The following is an 18,128-nucleotide window of genomic DNA, read 5'->3' as shown; positions in this document are numbered from 1 at the left end:
AACAAAAATCCCCAAACTCCAAGCAAAGAAGCAGGCAAGAAAACAAAAAACAAAAGTGTCCAGTAAATCCAGAGAGATTGTTCTTGAAACTTCAACTAAGCCAAGATCTCTAGACTATAGTAAAAGAACCTACCAAACTGTATCTAAGTTTCCTTCCTTTGGGAAAGTATGATACATTAACTTTAACTTAAGCACAACTTAATCTTCTTTTAAAAAATTATGTTTGATTTATTTTTATGTGCATGAGTGCACTGCCTGCGGGAATGAAGTGCACCTATGTCATGCAATGACCATGGAGAGCAAAGAGGGTGTGGGACCCCTGGAACTGGAATTACGGATGGTTGTTAGCTACCACGTGGGTGCAGCAAACTGAACCTACAAGAGCAGTCAGTGCTTTAACCACCGAGCAATCGGTCCAGTCCAGAATCTTGTTATTCCCTTTCTATCTCTCCCATTACAAGTGTACATCACCACACCCAGCCTGATCCACCTTCTTTATTTTAAAAGAAGTTCTTTGGAGACAGCCTGAGAGGGCGGGTTCCAACCTCCATCTGGGTACTGTGGTCTCAGCAGACCACCAGAGAGCGCCTGTTTCAGGCCTCCCTCTGCCATAGGGGCTGAGAACACAGGGGACTGCCTGAGAGTGCCTGGATACTGCCTCCACATAGTGGTGAGCTTCCCCTAACTACGCCAAACCCAACCCCCTAACTGGGATTGTGAGCGGCCCCCTGTCAAGGGCCTGGGGCAGACCTGGTTTTGGTAGGCCGAGATCTTAGCAGACAGCCTGAGAAGGCCAGTTCCAACCTTCATCTGTGTAGTGTGGTGGCTATGATCTCAGCAGACCACTAGAGAGTGCCTGTTTCCGGCCTCCCTCTGGCATAGGGGCTGAGTACTCAGCAGACTGACTGAAGAGTTCCAAAATCAGCACCCCCCCCTTAGGGAACGTCCCAAATTTTGCTCTGAGTTCCCACTTAGTAGGGGTCCAAACCTTAGAAGGAAGCCTGAGTGTATCTGACTGGAACCTTACTTGAGCTTCTGTGGGTGCTCCTAAGTAGCTGATCTGAAGCCATCAGCTCCCTCCAAATTAAAACCTGAGAGAACCTGAAACCCGGACCAACCAGCTTTACAATAAGAAAAGGACCAAGGCACACCAATAATACAAGCAGAAGCATACTTCAACTTAATTCTCATGTCAGAATCGCAAACAACAAAAGACATTCACATGCCAAAATCACAACGGAAGAATAATAAAATGGAAAGCCAAAACAGACTGTCCCCATCAAACTCCACCAATCCTGTAGAAGAGTTCTACAAGGAGAACCCCCTAAAAATAACCCAGGACATGGAATTTAAAAGAACAATCACAAACGTGATCAAGGAATTCAACAAATTTAAAGAACACACAAATCAAAGAACTGAAAGAAGACACAGATAAGCTTCTGAATGAATTCACAAAAGAGAAAGACTGAAGAAAACTCAGGCAGAAATGAAGAAGTGAAAAACTCAATAAGCTAATTTGAAACAACAGGTGAAAGCCTCATGGCTAGAATGAACGAAATAGAAAACAGAATATTAACACTGGAGGATAAAGTTGAAGAACTAGACCACACAAGCAAAGATTATGAAATTTTTTTAAAACCCAGGTATGGAATATGTAAGAGATGTGGGATACTATGAAAAGACCAAATCTACATATCATAGGCATAGAGGAAGGAGAAGAATTTCAGGTTAATAGTATTGACCAGATCTTAAACAGGATTGTAGAAGAGAATTTCCTAAAATTAAGGAAAGAAATCCCCATACAAATACAGGAAGCACATAGAACACCAAATAGATAGGATCAGAAAAGAAACTCCCCATGACACATCATAGTAGAAACACTAAATGTACAGAAGAGAGGATACTGAAAGCAGAAGAAAAACAAGTCACATACAAAGGAAAGCCCATCAGAATTACAGCTGACTTATCAATGCAAACTATGAAAGCCAGGAGAGCCTGGACCAAGGTATTTCCAGCTCTAAATGACAATAGATGCCAGCCCAGAATACTTTACCCAGCAAAACTGTCTATTATAGTTGAGGGGGAAGGAAAAATCTTCCATGACATGAAAAGCCTGAAAGAATACATGTCCACAAAACCAGCCCTTCAAAGAATACTTGAAGCAATACAAAGAATGGAGAAAGGAACAACTATACCTAACTATTCCCTATCTGTAAGCTAGGTAATCTCTTCAGAGGATGGTGTGATAAGAATATGAGGTAGGAATTGGCTAGGCAGTTAAGGTAAAAAGACCCCAAAGATAAATAGCCAGCTTCTTGGCTAAAAGTCAAAATGTCCTTGGGCCTCTTAGTAACATACTCCGTTTCAAAGGCCAAAAATTTCTCAAGTTTCTTATCTCAATTTCTCTTATCTAATCCTTAAAAGATTTTAGGGCTACCACTTCAGAGGGGGGAATGTTAGAGTAGCAAATAGCCTCACTTAAAAAGGAGGAAGAGGAGGAAGAGGAGGAGGAAGAGGAAGAAGAGGAAGGAGGAGGACATGAAGTTATCAGAAAAAAGTGATGGGGAAACATGGGAGGAGTTGGAGGGGAGGGAGTGGGCAGGGATTTGATCAAAACACCTTATATGCATGTATGAAATTCTCAACAAAATTTAAAATAAAATAAAATTCTTTTTATGGCCAGATTTCACCAAGAATAAAATCAGTGTATGTGTGTGTGTGTTTGGTAATTATGTATGAGTTCATGTGGGTAAACATGTGTGGATGGATATATGTGTACCTGTGCATACCTGCATGTAGAGGCCGAAGGTCTCATCTTAAATTGGGTTTCTTCTTCATTGCTTTCCACGTTTTAAAAAATATTTTATTTATTATTTTATTTTTATTTTATGTGCATGAATGTATTGCCTGCATGTATGTAAATGCACCCACCATGCAATGCCCGAGGAGGTCAGAAGAGGGTGTCAGATCCCCTGGAACTGGAGTTTTGGGTGGTTGTTAGCCACCATGTGGGTGCTGGGAACTGAACCCAGGTCCTCAAGTGCAGCCAGTGCTCGTAACTGCTGAGCCATCTCTCCAGCATGTCTCCACCTTATTTTTTGAGAGAGGGTCTCTCATTGAGCCTGGAGCTCACAGATTTGGCTAGACTGGCTGGCCAGCACGTCCCAAGGATCCTCCTGTCTCTGCCTCCCCAGCGCTGGGATTACCAGCACTCACCACCACACCCAATTCTGTTGATCAAACTCAAGTTCCCATGCTTTTGCAGAAACACCTTACCACTGATGATCTCTGTAGCCTGATTTTAAACAGTTGAATCTGTGCTGTGAATGCAGGAGTCTGTATATACACATGGTATAACCAGATACATCCAGACATCTATAAGTAGTATACAGCTGGTGGCTATAGAAATAGTTTGGGTTTCTTTTTGCACTTCCTTGTCCTTTTATTTTTTTCCCCCCAAAACCATGAATTCATTTTTTAAATTAAAAAGAAAAAGGACACATAAAAGTGAGGGTCAGTTGTTCCTCTTCTGGCCTGGAGAATGACCCATAGCTTCCTTGGTGAAGGGTACACTCTGACCTAGTGAGATGACGTAGGGAGTCCATGGACAGCTGCAGCCTGTATTAATAACTGTGTATGAAATTCTCAATAAATTAGTTAAAAAGAAAAGTTCTTTGAGAGTGTTATCTGGTTGTAGTCACCATTCAGTGAACATCTACAATGCTGTCTGACAATAGCTATCAATTATGACCCATAGTTTACCGACAAGGAAATGAGGGTCAGAAAATTTACATGATTTATCTAGGAAGTTCCCAAGTAGCAAGACAAGGACCTGAACTGACACCTAGCTAGGCTCAGACACGTGCTCTTCCTTACACCCTATCTCTTGGTGTTCAACAACCCTAAGGAAGGAAGGGCGGTAGGAGAGCAGGGTAGAGAATGAGGCCAGGAACAGACCCTGGAGAAGCCACTTGGCATAATCACTGGAACCCCTCCCCACCAAATCAGGCATATCACAGACTGACTGAAGAAAAAAGTATGTCTTCTTTCTTGATAAACTGCTTACACACACACATGCACACACTCATGCACGCTTGCACACACATACCCGTGCAACTAAATAAAACATCATGAGTGCTTATAAATTTTGAGCTCCTGGGAAAAGGTACTTTTTACAATTTTATAATCAGTTACAATTAGAATTTTTTTGGAAAGGGTCTCACTGTGTAGCCCTGGCTGGACTGGAACTCACAGTGCTGAGATTAAAAGGTGTGGGCTGAAGAGATGGCTCAGTGGTTAAGAGCACTGGTTGTTCTTGCAGAAGACCCGGGTTCGAATCCCAGCTCCCACATGGCAGCTAACAACTGTCCATAACTCCAGTTCCAGGGGATCCAACAGCCTCTTCTGACCCCTGCAGGCACTGCACGACACAGGTGCACTTACCTACATGCAGGCAATACACGCATACACATAAAATAAAAAATAATAAATAATTTTTTAAAAATAAGTTGTACCCACTATACCTGGCAAAAACAAAAACGCCCCCCCGAAAAAAAACCCCCATCAACACACATACACACACACACACACACACACACACACACACACACACACACTTCTTTATGGCAGTTCTGACATCAGTAAAGATTTATCACTCTAGACAACTACCCTTAGTGATTTTAAATATTTCATATAACAAAATCATGAGTGTGTCCAAAACAATCAAGCAGAATATTATAAATCTTTTATAGAAAAATAAAGGCTAGGAAAAAAGAAAAAGAAAATTGCAGGAGGCCACCCAGTAGAAGTTGATGAGCATACCCTGTGCCTATCCATGTCCCATGCTCAAATGATTTCAAATTAAAACGAAGAACTAATTTAAAAAAAAGAAAAATAGACAAAATACTTTGTATCTTTTATCTTTCTGTAAGCTAGCAAACTTTAGATGGTAGTAACCCAGATATCTTAATTCTTGAAAGAGGCGTTAGAACAAACACAGGAGATAAGGGTAGTATCACTAGGTTTGTTCATTCACTCATGGATTTATTCCATGCTCCGTACAGCTCAGAAACAGACGCAACACACTAAAGGTTAATCTCAATAACTAAGAAATTATAAAACAGGATTATCATTCAAATTCAAGAAAAAACTCCAGAGGTAAGATTGTACTGTCTTTTTAAAGGCACACCCAATCAGAACAACAGTCTAAATGAAGGCATCCTCAATTCATTCCAAATAACTGTCTGACTCAAACAGATAATGGAAAGTACTTCACAGCAAGAAAATGAGTATTTACCTCATCTTCAATGTCAATAAATGTACTCATATCTAGCTCCTCAGGAAATGTCATTCGATCATTCAGTTTAATCCTATGCATGGTAGTATAATCAAAATCAAACCTTTTCAATTGTAAGGTCAGCAGATAGGGGAAATTCAAAAACCGTAGGCCCTAAAAAAGAAATAAGGCAGAGCTGTATTAGTACTGAATATTACACCTTAGTGATGACATCATAATTTCTACATGCCACTTACCTTACGAGCATCACACTTCTTCTTACAACGTTCACAAAAATATTGATTCGGGCCATCTAAGGTCTCTGGCTGAATAAACGCATGCAATGCTTCTTCCTAGTTGGAAAACAAGCAATTGCTTTAAAATTACTTAAAAATGCCATGTCAAGGGCAAAGCCCTAAATGTAAAACACTAGTTATTGGTAGACCTTGAATGGAATGGTTGGAAAATTAGAACTTCAAAATGTAACAACAAAGTTAACAGCAAAATATCATTATCATTAAAAGTTAAATTAAAATATCTTCATTTTTAACAAAATCCGCCTTGTATTTTCAGTATTGTATATTCCAATCATTTCTAGCTAATTTCTTACTAACTTTACATTGAGGTGCTTAAATACATAATGCAGAAAAGACGTTCTTGATCTTTAGAAAGTAGCTCCATACTTCCTAAAAATGCAGGTGATATTTGTCATTCCAGTCTTCTTTAGAAAGCATTTAAAACTCTAAAGTAACACTGTCCTTTGAAGAATTCACCCTCCATACATTTAAAAATAAGATTGAGGTGTTCTGTATGAAATACACAAAAATTCAATAAAAACAAATTTTTAAAAATTTAAAAGCTGGGGCTGGAGAGATGGCTCAGTAGATAAGAGCACTGACAGCTCTTACAGAGGACCCGGATTCGATTCCCAGCACCCACATGGTGGCTACAAATTGCCCTTAACTCCAGTTCCAGGGGAATCCGAAGCCCTCTTCTGACCTCCGTGCCACTGCATGACACGGGTGCACTCACATACATGCAGGCAATATACTCATAGACATAAAATAAAAATAATAAATATTTTTTAAAAATTTAAAAGCTTTATATGCCCTACAAAATGCTAATAAAAATAATAATGTAACCATCCTTAATTCAGGTCAGCTGACATTCCATCCCTGCATTACTTAGAACTGAAAACCTCCGAAAAACAACCTCACTGTGCATGAGCCATTGCTCTGGCTGGAAAAGGCATGTGGGCTCTTGGACAACTCAGTTCTTTGTACAGCCTTAGGACAAAAGCAAAATCCTCAATAGGAACACATTCAAAGAACTGGTGGATAGAAAATTAGTTTTAAATCACTAGCTTTGAAATTTAAAAAATAGTTAATGCAACATATTGAGATTAGATGTGTGATCTCTAGCTTTTCTCCCTATATGGTCCAAGCAGAGCTGCTGATGATACTTATAATAATTATGATACATTAAGAGAAAGGAATCTTTGAAAGTAGAGTCAAATATTTTTTCTATTGAAACAGAACAAACTGTTCCTTAAAAGATAAAGAAGTTTGATCTGGCAAAATGGACTTAATCACAGAATAGGCGGCAAGGCGTATGGACAATGCTTTCCACACACTGTCTAGCACAGCTCACTCTGGAATGAGAGTAAAAGTCTGCAAAGACACCAGGGCTCTTCAGTTCATCTCACAAGGAAGCACCAATAGGGGAAACCAAACAGCGGGTGTTTGTAACACAGGACCAGCTAGTCTATTGGAAATCAGAACAAAGGACACAGACACACTTAGAAAATATTTTCTCTCTAAAACATATTCTAGGAATGAACAAATCCTTTATAGAGTAAGAAAAGAAGACTTAAAAGAAATTAAACACATGGCTTGACACGGACTTAGGCCAGTTTGCCAAGCTTTCCAAATAGTTTACACTGGTAAAACAGCACTAGAAAAAAAGTGAGCGACAAAATTAAGCAACGTAAAGATGCTTCTTTATTAAACTGTGTTTTGGTCTCTGACTAATAGTGCATAGCAAAATTGTCTTTATAAAGTAACTTTAGGGCTGGAGAGATGGCTCAGCACTTAAAAGCACTGGCTGCTCTTCCAGAGGACCTAGGTTCAGTTCCCAGCACCCACATGGTGGCTAACAACTGTCCATAACTCCAGTTCCAGGGGATCTGACACCCTCATCTGACCTCCACAGACAATGCATAACATAGGTGTACTTATACACATGCAGGCAAAACACTCATACACATAAAATAAAAATAATAAACACTGTAAAGTAATTTTAAACTTAGAGAAAAGAGCACTCTCAAAGACTCCTTATGCTAACTCACCCTTGTTTTGTATGGTTTGCTATCCTGTACCACAGTATTATGTAATTTTTTCTGAACAGTGAGTTAAGTTCACATAGTATATTTTACATCTTTATACTTCAGTACAATTTTTTAAACATAAAAAGTTACCACACTCAGAGAACTGTACTATTTATAATGTACTTCTGCCAGTTCATATTCCAATCCTGTCAACTGCTTGAATATTCCCTTTGCAGCATCTCTATCCAGTACAGAGTCGTAGGTGACACTTGGCTACATGCTAAAATCTCCAAAGACTATGTTTTTCCTCCCATGACATATTCTTTGAAGAACAGAGACCAGTTATTTTATAAAATGTTCTGCAACTTGAACTGCCTGATTGCCCTCCATTTTCAAAATCACTTTATACACCACTTGGTAGACTACTGCATAGTAAATGCCCCTTTAAGGGCATCACAGTCACAGGCCACAAGGTCCTTAGCTTCTTCAAGCATGCTCAAGAAGCTGTCCAGTGTCTCTACTATAGAGTTCTTCCCCTTCAAGCTAACAGTTACGATGACACATGGAGAGAGTGCAAAAATCTCACGTTTTATCAAACCTCTATCCTTAATTTTAGCATTCACTAATTAAACTAAATTTGAAGGATGTTTATTTAGGAGTTATCTTGGAAATCCTTTTAACAGGCAATTCATTTTTTTGTTTATTTTTATTATATGTGCGTATATTGCCTGCGTATATGTAAGTGTACAGGTGTTGTGCCATGTCTGTGGGGGTCACAAGAGGGCGTTGGATCTCCTGGAACTGGAGTTACGGACAGTTGTTAGCTACCATACGGGTGCTGGGATTCAAACCTGGGTCTTCTTCAAGAACAGCCAGTGCTCTTAACGGATGAGCCATCCCTCCAGCCCTTTAATAGGCATTTTAAACTCATTTGTATTCATACTGATTCCCAACAATTACTGCTATGTATTTACTATGTTCCTTCTTTTTTGCATTTTTTACACCTTTGATTTTTTAAATTTTCTTTGGTATTTAGCAAGGTTGATTTTGCAGTGCTTTTGCATTTATACTTTTACCACACTAACTTTCCCCTCCCGCCAACCTTAAGCACTTAGCACCCAGTCCACCAGTTTTAAACATTCCATCCTCAACAACCTGTAATCTCACTTTTCTTCTCTCCAGTCTAAAGATGGTACACTTTGCTCTTTAATTACCTAACACTTCGCACCACTGTTCTACCCACACTCCCACCCTTGCTTGTATCAGTCTTAATGTACATAAGTGAGGACAGTCCTTTTTGCCAAAGCTTGCCGCCTGTTCTCTAGGTTGGATTAAGCTTATCTGCTCATGAACAGGATTATCAAATGAATGCTTGAATGTTCACATTTGTCTTTTTGTTGCTGTTGGAAATGAAGAATACTTTAGCTGGAAACCAAATCTTGGTCTGTACTTTTTGTCTTGAGTTCCATGAAATTATTACTCTATTGCCACGACTTGTTCTTCAGAGCTGTGATGACAGCACAATTTATCCTTATGAAGATTGCCAACTTACCAAAATGTGTTTCTGATTTCACTGTTGTAGACTGCTTTCCCAGGCACATGGGGATCTTTCAAAAGGGTAAGGTAACATATCTCTTATTCCCAGGAAGTTTTTCTAGATTCTAATTTAACCACTGGTTTCGTTGCATGTTTTTCTTCTTCACACACTCAAGTACATCTTCCAGGCACCTGTACACATATCTCCCATTGTTCTTCTGAAGATTCTCATTCATCTCGCTTTTGTCAATGTGCTCACAAACTTTCATTCTTGAACATTCTGTCCTTATTACTTTTGTCTAAAGAACTCAATTTCCCTGTAATTTGAGGTCCCAGGTTTTGTTGCTAATTTAAGAATTATTATGGTTTAAATGCAGCTTGCTCCCATCAACACATCTTAGCTTGCTGTGAGGTACAGAGAGGATGGAGACTTTTGCAAATGGGGCCTTTGGCAGGTGATGAGGATTAGACAGGGAACTCAGGTAGAGCCCCCATGACTGAGTACCAACGGCTTTATAACAAGAGACCAGAGAGAGTGTTTCTTGGTCCTTGCCATAGGACTCAATTTAAAAAGTGTTAGAAAAACCTGGTCCTTTGCCAATTATTTTGGATATAGCAAAGTCTAGTTGGAGCATGCCTTCGTCAGTTTAGGACAGTGTCGTTTCTTGAATGGACAAGGGAGAGCACTGTCTTGTTACACTTTTGTAGGAGTCTTCCTCTTTCGTTTTCATCTCACTGCCATGATTCTGAGGCATCACCCTTCCCTCAGCTTCCATGGCTTGTTCCAGTCTAAAGCCCCTTCCCCATAGCTAGTGCTATAAGTTATCAAGCCCCTGTGTACACTCACTCACTGGGCACTTCACTGTTGTACTCTGCCCCTTGGTAAGCCCCTTCCATCTTCTCTCCTTTATGTATCACATCCCAGGGCATGTGCTTTGCACACACATACCAGCAGCAGCAGGGGAGCTCTGCTGCAACTAGATGCACATGGTGCTACTCACAGGTAACTGCTCTCTCTCACTTAGCAATGTGGAAGCAAGATGTCACATGGATTTTGCTCCCATTACGTTCAGTGTCTGGATTCGGGGGAGGATATGTGCAGATACTCAAATTCAGGCAACTGTCATTAGCCTTTAGACCCAGACACCAGTGAAAGCTGATTAATACAGCCTAATTAATGAGCCTTTTAATGGTGTGTCATCAAGGTAATTATAAGTAAAATTAGCTAGTTAGAAAAATTAGCTTCAATTCATTCACTCATTTAACAAATTGTGTAAATGATGGTGTAGTAGTAATGTAGTTATAGACGTGGCTATAGACACGATTAGCACTTTGTGATGTGATACCTAAAACCCACACTACACTATATAAAAAAGTAGGTCATGGGCTGTAAAAATGGAGCAAAGTTTTCTAAACACTACATTGTTATTAAACACAAAGCCAGAACTGCTTCCTATGAGTAATATTTTTGTATGTTAAATAATTTACAAATTATGCCTTTAAATTAGCTTTGGACTGACTATGACTGTTTATCATTCCATGGCAACCTACTTTGTTTTCTATTCATTATTCCCTCCATTACATACTACAAAAACTGCAACTGTGCAGTTTTAAGACAGTACTTTTCAGCACTCACTATAGAACATAGAGAATTCCTACATCCTTAGTTTGTCAAATTGGAAATACTGAGCATCATAACTGTAGCAATACACATTATCTAGGCACAACTGCAACCAAAAAGTACAGTATTGTCTAAAACTCATATTTTTACTGTTAGCCTATATGTATTCTCCGTACGTTAATCCTTTCTTCACCATTCAACATTTATTTTGTTTAGAATGGAGAAATTAATGTTGAAATGATTACTTTTCAGACTGAACAAATACTATAAATTTGAACAAGCCATGAGAATTAGTCCTTAAATTACTTTGATGCAATGAGTAATTCTGTTATTGATATATAGCAGGTATACTCAACTATCTTCCCCAAAATACCTTTAATTAGAAAAAGAACTCTAGATACTCTTACCTAAGCCACTCATTTTTTATTATAATTTTTAAGATTACGAACTTGCACACAACTGTAAGAAATAGTATTCTACAAAGATCTTTTGTACACATTGCCCACATTCCTAATGGTAACGTTTTGCAAACTATAGAACAATATCACAATGGTAATAGTAACTTAGATAAGATCACCTACCTTACTCGGAACCCCTAGTTTTAGTGTTGTTTGTCCATGTATATGTATTAAGTTCTATGCATATTTATCAACTGCACTGGGTCATGTATCCAACATGACAGCAAAGATACTCAATAGCACCTATACAAAAACAGAAGTCCTTACCATATTCAGTAACCCTGGCAATGATTAATCGGTGGTTCAGTTCTATAATACTGCCACAGGAAAAGCATTTACCTGATAACATATATGTAAATGAAATCAGAAAAGTATGGAAACTTTTGGGGCTTTTTCCCATCCAGCATAACTTCCTGCATAATCATTTAAGTTACTAAGTGTATTAACCATTTGATCCTTTTCACTGCTGATTAGGATCTAAAGCTTTCACACACACACACACACACACACACACACACACACACACACACACAAACACACACTCGAAATTTATTTAATCATTCACTTGTTAAAAAAAATCTGGGCTTCAGTTTTGGAATATTAAAAACAAATATGAGACCATTATTCATGTACAAGCTTCAGTATCAACAATGTTTACTTCTTCTGGATAGATAATCAAGGATATAATTACTGGGCCTTATGGTAATTAGTGTTTAGTTTTACAAGTTTTAATTTCACACTTACACCAGTGTGTGTTGAGGCCAGAAGTCAGGGGATTGTCTTCCTCAATCACACTAGGATCTTGTACTGAACCTGGAGATCTGGACTTGGTTAGACTGGCTGGCTAGCAAGCCTCATGGATCCTCCTGTCTACACCTCCCCAGGGCTGCAAGTACTGGAGCATGCCACTGTGCCCAATGTTTATGTGGACTCTGAGGGTCAAAATCAGGTCCTCATGCTTGCATGGCACTTCACCAACTCAGCCATCTTCCCAGGCCCTACTGCAATCATGTTTATTTTAGGTATTCTGGCAGACAGACAGTAGTATCTCCACTGTGATTTGACTCTGCACTTCCTTAACAGTTAGTGACTGTGAACATCTCTATATGCATCTGACACATGAATATCCACTCTGATGAAATGCTGTTGATATCGTCCAACAGTTTTAAGTGGACCATGAGGTTCCTTTTTTTGAAACCGATGTTTTAAAACTTCTTTTATTCTAGTTAGTATTCCTGTCAGATCCATGATATGCAAATGTTCTCAAAGGCTCTAGTCTATCTCTTTCACACAGAGCTTCAGGAATAAATCTTCTTAATTCTGATGAAGTCAAAACTTGTCAATTTCTCCTTTTGTGAACTGTATCTTTGAAATTAACCCTAACAGTTCTTTGTTTAGCTCTGGATTCAGAAGATTTTCTGTTTTTCCTAAAGTTTTAAACTTATATTTAAGTTTCTGATCCATGTTGGGTTAATATTTGAGTAAAGTGTGAGATACAAGTCAAGGTTCATTTGTGTGAGATGGATGACCAATGGCCAGCAAGAACCACTAGTTGAACACACCTTCCTTCTCTTGAATTACTTTCCTATCTGTCAAAAACGAATCAATCAGGTATATGTCTATGATCTATTTCTGGGTTTTCTGTTCTTTTCCATTGGCCTACTTAATTATCCCTTTGCCAGTACCACAGCATCTTTTTATTTTTTATAAATATTTTATAATTTTTATTTTATGTGTATGAGTGTATTGCCTGCATGTGTGTAAGTGCACCTGTTCTGCAATGTCTGTGGTGGTCTGAAGACAGTGTCAGATCCTTGGAACTGGAGTTAATGGACAGTTGTTAGCCACCATGTGAATGCTGGGAATCAAATTTGGGTTCTCTGCGAGAGCAATCATGCTCTTAACCACTGAGCCCCTATCACAGCATCTTTATGACTGGCTATATGAGAAATCTTTTTTGATAAGTAGTTTCATTCCAATTTGGGTAGACTCATTCTGCCCACTTTATTCTTTTAAAAATGCTTTGGCTATTGTAGTTCATCAATCCTGCTGGATGGACCTCAATGACAATTGCATAATTTTAGAAGGAACTGGTTGGTGTCTTTACCGTGCTGAATCTTTAATGAATTGATGCCCCTCCATTTAGTCAAAATACTTTTCCTAGGGTTTTTGTTGCTTTTAAGAATACAGACCCAGGATATACTCTTTTTTGGATCCAGGATATACTCTCAAAAAATTTATGCCTTTTAAATTTTTTTTTCAGAACGCAAAGTGATACTGTATTTTTATTTATTTAATTTTCACATTGTCATTATTACCACAATCTCAAAATTCAACTTATTTTTAAATGTTTATCTTACATTCTGATACCTTGTAAAAACCACTTATTTACTTTGTTGTTGTTTTAATAAATGCCTTGGAATTTTCTATACAGTCATGAGGCCTAAAAATAGAGACAATTTTATTCCTTTAACTGTTAAGATTTGTAGTATCTCTTCTTGCTTTATTGAAGCAAGTCTTCCAGGACTATGTGGAACAATCCTTGCTTTTACAATCCTCATATCAAAGTTATAGAAAACTAATCGGGAAAGACGCTTGAAAAAGACATTGTATAGAATCAGTGTTTATCATTCTTAAAATGTTTGATACAATTATCTTGTATCATCAGTCCAGACATGATGATTTCCTTTACAGGAGTTATTTGGCTAACCAGTCCATCTAATTCATATTGGGTGAATGCAGTTTGTGCTTTACAGGTAACTGGTTCCTGGCACCTTTCTCATTCCTGACTCACTTTTCCTTTGTTAGCACTTTCTTTTTCACAGAACCAGTTCTTTCATTTATTACTTCTACTTTCCCCTACTTTCTTCACTTATTTCCTCTCTTTTTAAAAATTATTATTATTACATCATTTCTTCTACTACTTCGGGTTTCTTCTGCTTTTCTTTTTCCAGGTTAGGTGGATTCTCAAGATTACTGACTAGAAACTTTTACTCTTTTAAAATGGAACATTCCATGCGTGCTGTAAATTTTCCTTTTAAAATTGTGTTACTACCTGGGTCTTGAATTTGATGCTAAAATTTCATTTTCATTGAGTTAAAACTTTTTAAAAATCCCACTGAGAATCTCTGCTTGACCCATGCCTTATTTAGATGTATACTGTTTATTTTCCAAGTAAATGGGGGATTTTCCTGGTGGTTTTTTTCTGTTACTGGTATCAATGATGATTCTGTTGTGGCTGGTAATCACCTAAGCTGATTTAAAATTTTTAAGAGTTTTTCAAGAGTGTTTTTTTTTTTTAAACAGCCCAAGCTTTGGCCTATCTGGAATATGTTTTGTGAGCATTTAAGTGTGTATTCTTATTGTATTTGGATGGACTATTTTATAAATGTCAATTAGATCCTATCAAATGACAGTGCTGTTGAGTCTCATAACTTTTCTATTTCTGTATAGTTGTTCTACCTACCAATCTGTAAAAAAAGGAGCGCTGAAATCTTAAACAGATTGTTGATTTGTGCATTTTAATTTTCAGTTTAGAAAGCTCTCCCTCCCCCATATTCTTCAGTTCTGTTAACTGGTGCATATACATTTAGTACTGTCTTGATGGGCTGACTCTTTTATCATTAAATAAATGTCCTCTCTGTTTTTGTTGTCCTAAAGTCCTAAAGTCTTCTTTATCTGCTACTGGTGTAGCCATTTCTGATTTCTTCTGATTAATATTTACATGATAAATCCTGTTCCATCTTTTTACTGTCAATCTCTGTGTGTGTGTAATTTCTTCTGGATAACATATTATTGGATGTTTTTTAACCTGATTTTTTTTTTTTTTACTATTTTATTATTTTTATTTTGTGTGTATGAATGTATTGCCTGCACGTATATGAGTGTACCATGTCATGCAATGCTGCCAAGGGAGGTCAGAAGAGGGCATCAGGTTCCCCTAGAACTGGAGTTAAGGATGGATGGTTCATAGCCACCATGTGGGTGCTGGGACTCAAACCCAGGTTCTCTGCAAGAGCAGTCAGTGCTCTTAACAGCTGAGCCATCTCTCCAGCCCCTTAAGCTATTATGTTTTTAAGTTAGTATATTTATATAATTTATGTGTAACCAAGTCTGCCATATTATTTTTAAGATTTTTGTTGGTTCTCTGGTTATCATTTTTGCTTACTTTCTTGTGCCTTCCAAGGGTGACCTGAACATTGAAATAAAATTCTACCAATTTATCCAAAGGATGCTTAAGCCTATTTCCTTTTTCAGCCCTTGCTCTAAGTATCATGTCTACTGGCATTCTGTGGTCACTTCATGTGTAGGAGCCTCATTTCCTGGTCTTTATACCCTCTTTCATTTACAGATTTCTTTTATGTGAATATTTCTTTTATGGAAGCTGAGAACCACATCAGAGAGTACTGTAACGTAATTTCTAAAAGACTCAGCAAGGGATGGTAATTCTGAATTTATCCACACTTCTGCTTACTATTTTCTTTCTCTCCTCCTGGTGTTCCAAGACAATTTTCTCTTAAAATTGCCTTTGTTTGAACTTTTAGTCATATTTAAAAAAAAAATAGATCTGCTGGTCACAAACCCTTAGTTCTCCTATCTTGGAATGGGTGACTTCTACTTCATTCCTGAAGAGTGTCTTCACTGGGTAAAGGGCTCTGGTTGATGTCTCTTTCCTTTAGACACTTGACAAAGTATAACTTTTCTGGTCTCCATAGGTTTTTCTTTTAAATGAGAAATTAGATTGCTTTTCTTGTCTCTTTTGGAAAGGTCTCTTTTCTCTCTTGCTACTTAAGCTTTTTTAAATTTATTTTCAGAAATTTAGCTACAGTTGGACTTGATACGCAGTTCTTGTGGTTATCCTGCTGGGAGTTTGTCAGTTTTCTGAACCAAGGTCTTTTGCCAAATTCAGGAAGTTTTAGGCACTGTTTTTCTTGAGAACTTTTCAGCTTTCCCTCTTCTTCTTCCAACACTCCAATGCCATAAGCAATCTGCCTGCCTGCTGTTATAGTCCCCAGGGGACCTTCGCTTGTTTGTAGTTCTTGCTTCACCTTCTTTTTGTTCTACCTTCAAGTTTGCAAACGTTCTTTGCTAGCTCCTTCATGCTGCTATTGAGTCTATCTGTTGAGGGTTTGTTGTTGTGGCACTTTTAATTCTATATTTCCACTTTCTTATATCTTCTATTTCTTCTCCAAGACTGTATCTTCTTGGTTCCTATGAGCTTGGATAGCTCCTAGCAGTATTTATATGATGGCTGCTTAACTATTTGTCAATAACTCCAACATCTTTGTCATTTCAGTGTTTGCATAAATGGATCTTCACTTTGAATTCAATGAGGTATTCCTGGTTCTTAGAACAAAGAGGGATTTTTTTAATTGAAATCTGGAATTTGGGTATTTGGAATAAGTTTCTGAGCTTTAAATCTTTTGGTTTATCGTGTATCCTGACACTGCTCCAGCTGGGGAAGGGTGTTCTTGCTTCATTATCACCACATGGAATTAAAGGTGTAGGTTTCCTACTTAGAAGGTGCACCTCTGCAGTAGAAGCAGGAACTCTGGCTGCTCAGCAGGCTTCCAGTGATACCATCCAGTCAGGACTGTTTCATTACAGCTCCCCTTGTCACCTCCACTGTCATCCCAGATGGGAGGTGACAAAAAGTCCTCATTCCTCATCAGGCCATGCTCCCCATATACTGATCATGAGCCAGGGAAACGATGGTGTCGGGAAGTTTGTAACTGCCCAAATTCCCTACTCAGCTCTCTGAAACTACCCCAGTGTGTGTGGGTGAGGGGAGAGGACGGTCAAGGAGTCTTATTACAATATTATGAGGGTTAAAACCGAGTTCCCACTTAAGTGGCATGAAATGAAGTTAGGCCACAGCTTTCCTGTGGCTCTAGACTATATCTAAAGGGTTCCTGACTTGCTAGGCTGCCTTTTTTTCAGCTTACTGCTGTTTCCAGGTGGCCAGCTTCTTCAGCTCCAAGTCTGGGATATAACAGGCAAAAAACAACAAAAAACAAAAACCACAAAGGGAACTCACCACCTTGGTGTTTGGTGTTCCTTGTGTGCTAAGGTTCCTAGTCTGTATGCCTTTTCTTTACCGTTCAGAATCTTATAATGTTCAAGGCTGTCACTTGTTTTAGTGGGAAAAATAGGGCAATATACACATCCACGCCATCTTGCTGAAAGAAGTCCCCACTTTTAAAAACTGGTTCCCACTATGTCCAACTACACAAATTCCTGGAAAAATGAGGGTAGAATCTATGGAAGAGGTTTTTCTTCATGTGCTGATTATATATTTGGACAAATCTGAACCACTCCTTCATTCAAATGAGTTATATGGCTGAGTCAACAATATAAAATATTCAAATTGCCTATTATATCAGCGTAGGACTTAAGTTACAGATCTGTGTAAACTAATATTTAAAATAACTTTTAATTTCATAAATACTAAATTTCCACTTAAACCTCTAAATCAATCATTAAACAATGTTTGCTCAGGGAATAAAAATCTTTTAGAGTATATGGTTTCTTCAAAAGTACTATATGGAGTAGTACTATGTAGGTAAAACCCACTTCATACTTTTGAATACATACTGTCATAAGCAAACTGGTCTACAACAGCACCTGCCACAGAGTAGGCATTCAGTAAGCATATGATATGACAAAAGATGATTAAGCTTTACTGCTAAGCAGAAAAAAGCTTCCCTAGATAAGGTCAAACACAGGCAGCAGTAACACTTGTGAAACATGCTCCCATAACTAGCAAATGAAAATTGTTATTTCTAATATGCATGTATTATTAACATGCACTTATAAAACTATCTCTTCATGGGCTGGAGAGATGGCTCAGCAGTTAAGAGCACCGACTGATCTTGCAGAGGACCTGGGTTTGATTCCCAGCACCCACATGGC

At 38.2% G+C, this 18,128-nt stretch overlaps 1 protein-coding gene across 1 annotated transcript in view; it reads right to left on the bottom strand.

Annotated features, from left to right (window-relative positions):
• Usp47 (ubiquitin specific peptidase 47) overlaps positions 1-18,128 on the bottom strand; it is a gene marked incomplete in the record, with an annotated part of 118,197 nt that overhangs the window by 32,385 nt on the left and 67,684 nt on the right. The window contains 2 exon segments of the mRNA XM_008853487.3: positions 5,297-5,449; positions 5,533-5,628. Of these exon segments, the coding sequence (XP_008851709.2) occupies positions 5,297-5,449; positions 5,533-5,628 (249 nt within the window).

Source organism: Nannospalax galili, unplaced genomic scaffold (genome assembly GCF_000622305.1).
Source record: "Nannospalax galili isolate Female #2095 unplaced genomic scaffold, S.galili_v1.0 scaffold44, whole genome shotgun sequence".
Lineage (NCBI taxonomy): Eukaryota > Metazoa > Chordata > Mammalia > Rodentia > Spalacidae > Nannospalax > Nannospalax galili.
This window is presented reverse-complemented; position numbering and strand designations above follow the sequence as displayed.